The sequence below is a fragment of the Nematocida parisii genome, assembly GCF_000250985.1.
Source record: "Nematocida parisii ERTm1 unplaced genomic scaffold supercont1.22, whole genome shotgun sequence".
Taxonomy (NCBI): domain Eukaryota; kingdom Fungi; phylum Microsporidia; genus Nematocida; species Nematocida parisii.
In genome coordinates, this window is record NW_013524667.1 from 1 (window position 1) to 1,907 (window position 1,907).

At 33.8% G+C, this 1,907-nt stretch overlaps 1 protein-coding gene across 1 annotated transcript; it reads right to left on the reverse strand.

Moving 5' to 3' along the window:
- Window positions 1–4: 4 nt before the first annotated feature.
- Window positions 5–1,907, reverse strand: NEPG_02642 (uncharacterized protein; the record flags this gene model as incomplete). Its single annotated transcript, XM_013205015.1, has 1 exon — window positions 5–1,907. A coding segment is annotated over one exon (1,903 nt), but the record flags the coding sequence as incomplete, so codon positions are not given.

A 1,907-nucleotide genomic window follows, 5' to 3' on the forward strand; every position in this document is an offset into this window, starting at 1 on the left:
GTGTTTTAGTTAGTTCATTAGTCTTTCTAGAACAATCCACTATATCATTAATTAAGTACAAACTTGTAATAATAGCATGCTTATTATTATGATTTGCCAAGACCATCATCAACCTTTTAAAGCACTCTAACTTAACATCTATGGAATAACCCGAATTACGTAAGATGCTATTAATTATTGTATAAAAATTATATCGAGTAATTGTAGTAACCTCTTCCCAGCATCTCTCAATTCTTGGATAGTAGTTCTTGCTGTCTTTATTAAGAAAGCAATAAAGCAGCATCCTTCTTCTTGTTGCTGAATCGTCCAATGGAGTGCTTCCTATGAGATTATTGGTAAACCGAACTAGTGAATTGTTTTTTGGTAGAGTATTATTTACGTGCACGGCCAAGAAGTATTTAACAATGTTTACTTTTTGATCAACAGATAGAATCATCCCGTGAAGGAAAATGTCATTTATATTATCATGATTATTTCTAATACTTTCTTGAATTCGGCCCAATGCATACTCCTTTTCCATCTTAGCAAGTTCTATGTTTATGTACTGTCTAATTGTGTATGCAGTGTAACTCTCTATATTACTATAAGTATTTTGTATTTCAGTCAGCTTTTCTTTAATAATATTTTTCTCTTCACTAGACAATAGGTCTTCCAATAATCTTATTGTACAATGACCAGGAGTTATCTCCACTAATATTCCATTTTTTTTCTCATTAAAAGTATATATTAGCTTAAACTCACCAAATAAGTCCAGATTATTATCTTTTCGTGTACCTACTGTGAATTCGTCACACTCTATTTCAAGATTCTTGTTATTTGATAGCTCCTTGAATATTGTAGTCAAGCTTTCTTCTATATCAAGCTTATCATTAATATTCTTATCAGCAAGAAGTTCTTCTAAGTACTTAATTTCTTTAACTACTTCTTCTTTGCTTCCAGTTATATCCGATACAACATAAAGAATATTCAACAAACTACTGTCCAGCTCATTCGTCTTCTCCTTTAAGTAAAGAATCTTGTCATTCTTCAAGTCTGCTATCACTCTACACCAATCTTCGTGCATTTCATAGTCAGTGGTTTCTCTTGGCTCAGTGTACTTTTTAAAGAAGTCTTTCAGTGGCTTAGTTTCTTTATTGTCGGGTAGATGGTCTGTATTGTACTTCTTTTTATTTGGATCATATACTAAACAGCACACTAGTCCTAGCAAAGCTGCTTCTACACAGTTAGAATATTTTCGGGTTTCATCGTTTATGAACTCGTCCTTTTCCCGATCATATGCTTTAACCTGTGTATAGGAAGGAAGCTGTGATGAATCCATGAATGGAAATATTTTATACTTGTCTATTGTATCCATAAGATCACAAATAATCTTAGTATGGTTGATTTTACTTTGCCGTGCACCTTCTTTTACAAAGCACTTGCTCAGCACTCTTTTGTATGACTTTTCATTTTTTATCTGGTCATTCAAGAGAGTATATACAGCATTTACAAACTCAATATACTTTTCTTTTGTGTCAATAAACTCGTATATGTACGACTGAATAAGGAACTGGGACGTGTTCAAAAATTCTCCTGTCATGAACTGCTCATACGTAGTTGGCTCAGTGGGCAGTCCTTCCATTGTACTTGGATTCACCCCTTTGTTGTCTATATACTTTTTAAGGAATTCAATGAGGCTTTTTATATTCTTGCACCACCTCTTCCAATCGGTTTTAGACTTCGTTTGGTCTTTTGTAAATATGCGCAGGCTCTGGTTAATGTATGTAGTTATTCCATCTGTACTTTTCAGAACAAGTTTTTTCTCTCTTTTCTTTTCTTCTATAGCAATAGGAATATCCACCTGCTCAGACAAGAGGAAAAGGGCTGCCAGGATGTTCATACTCTGTGGCTGTACTTCATCTTTTAGC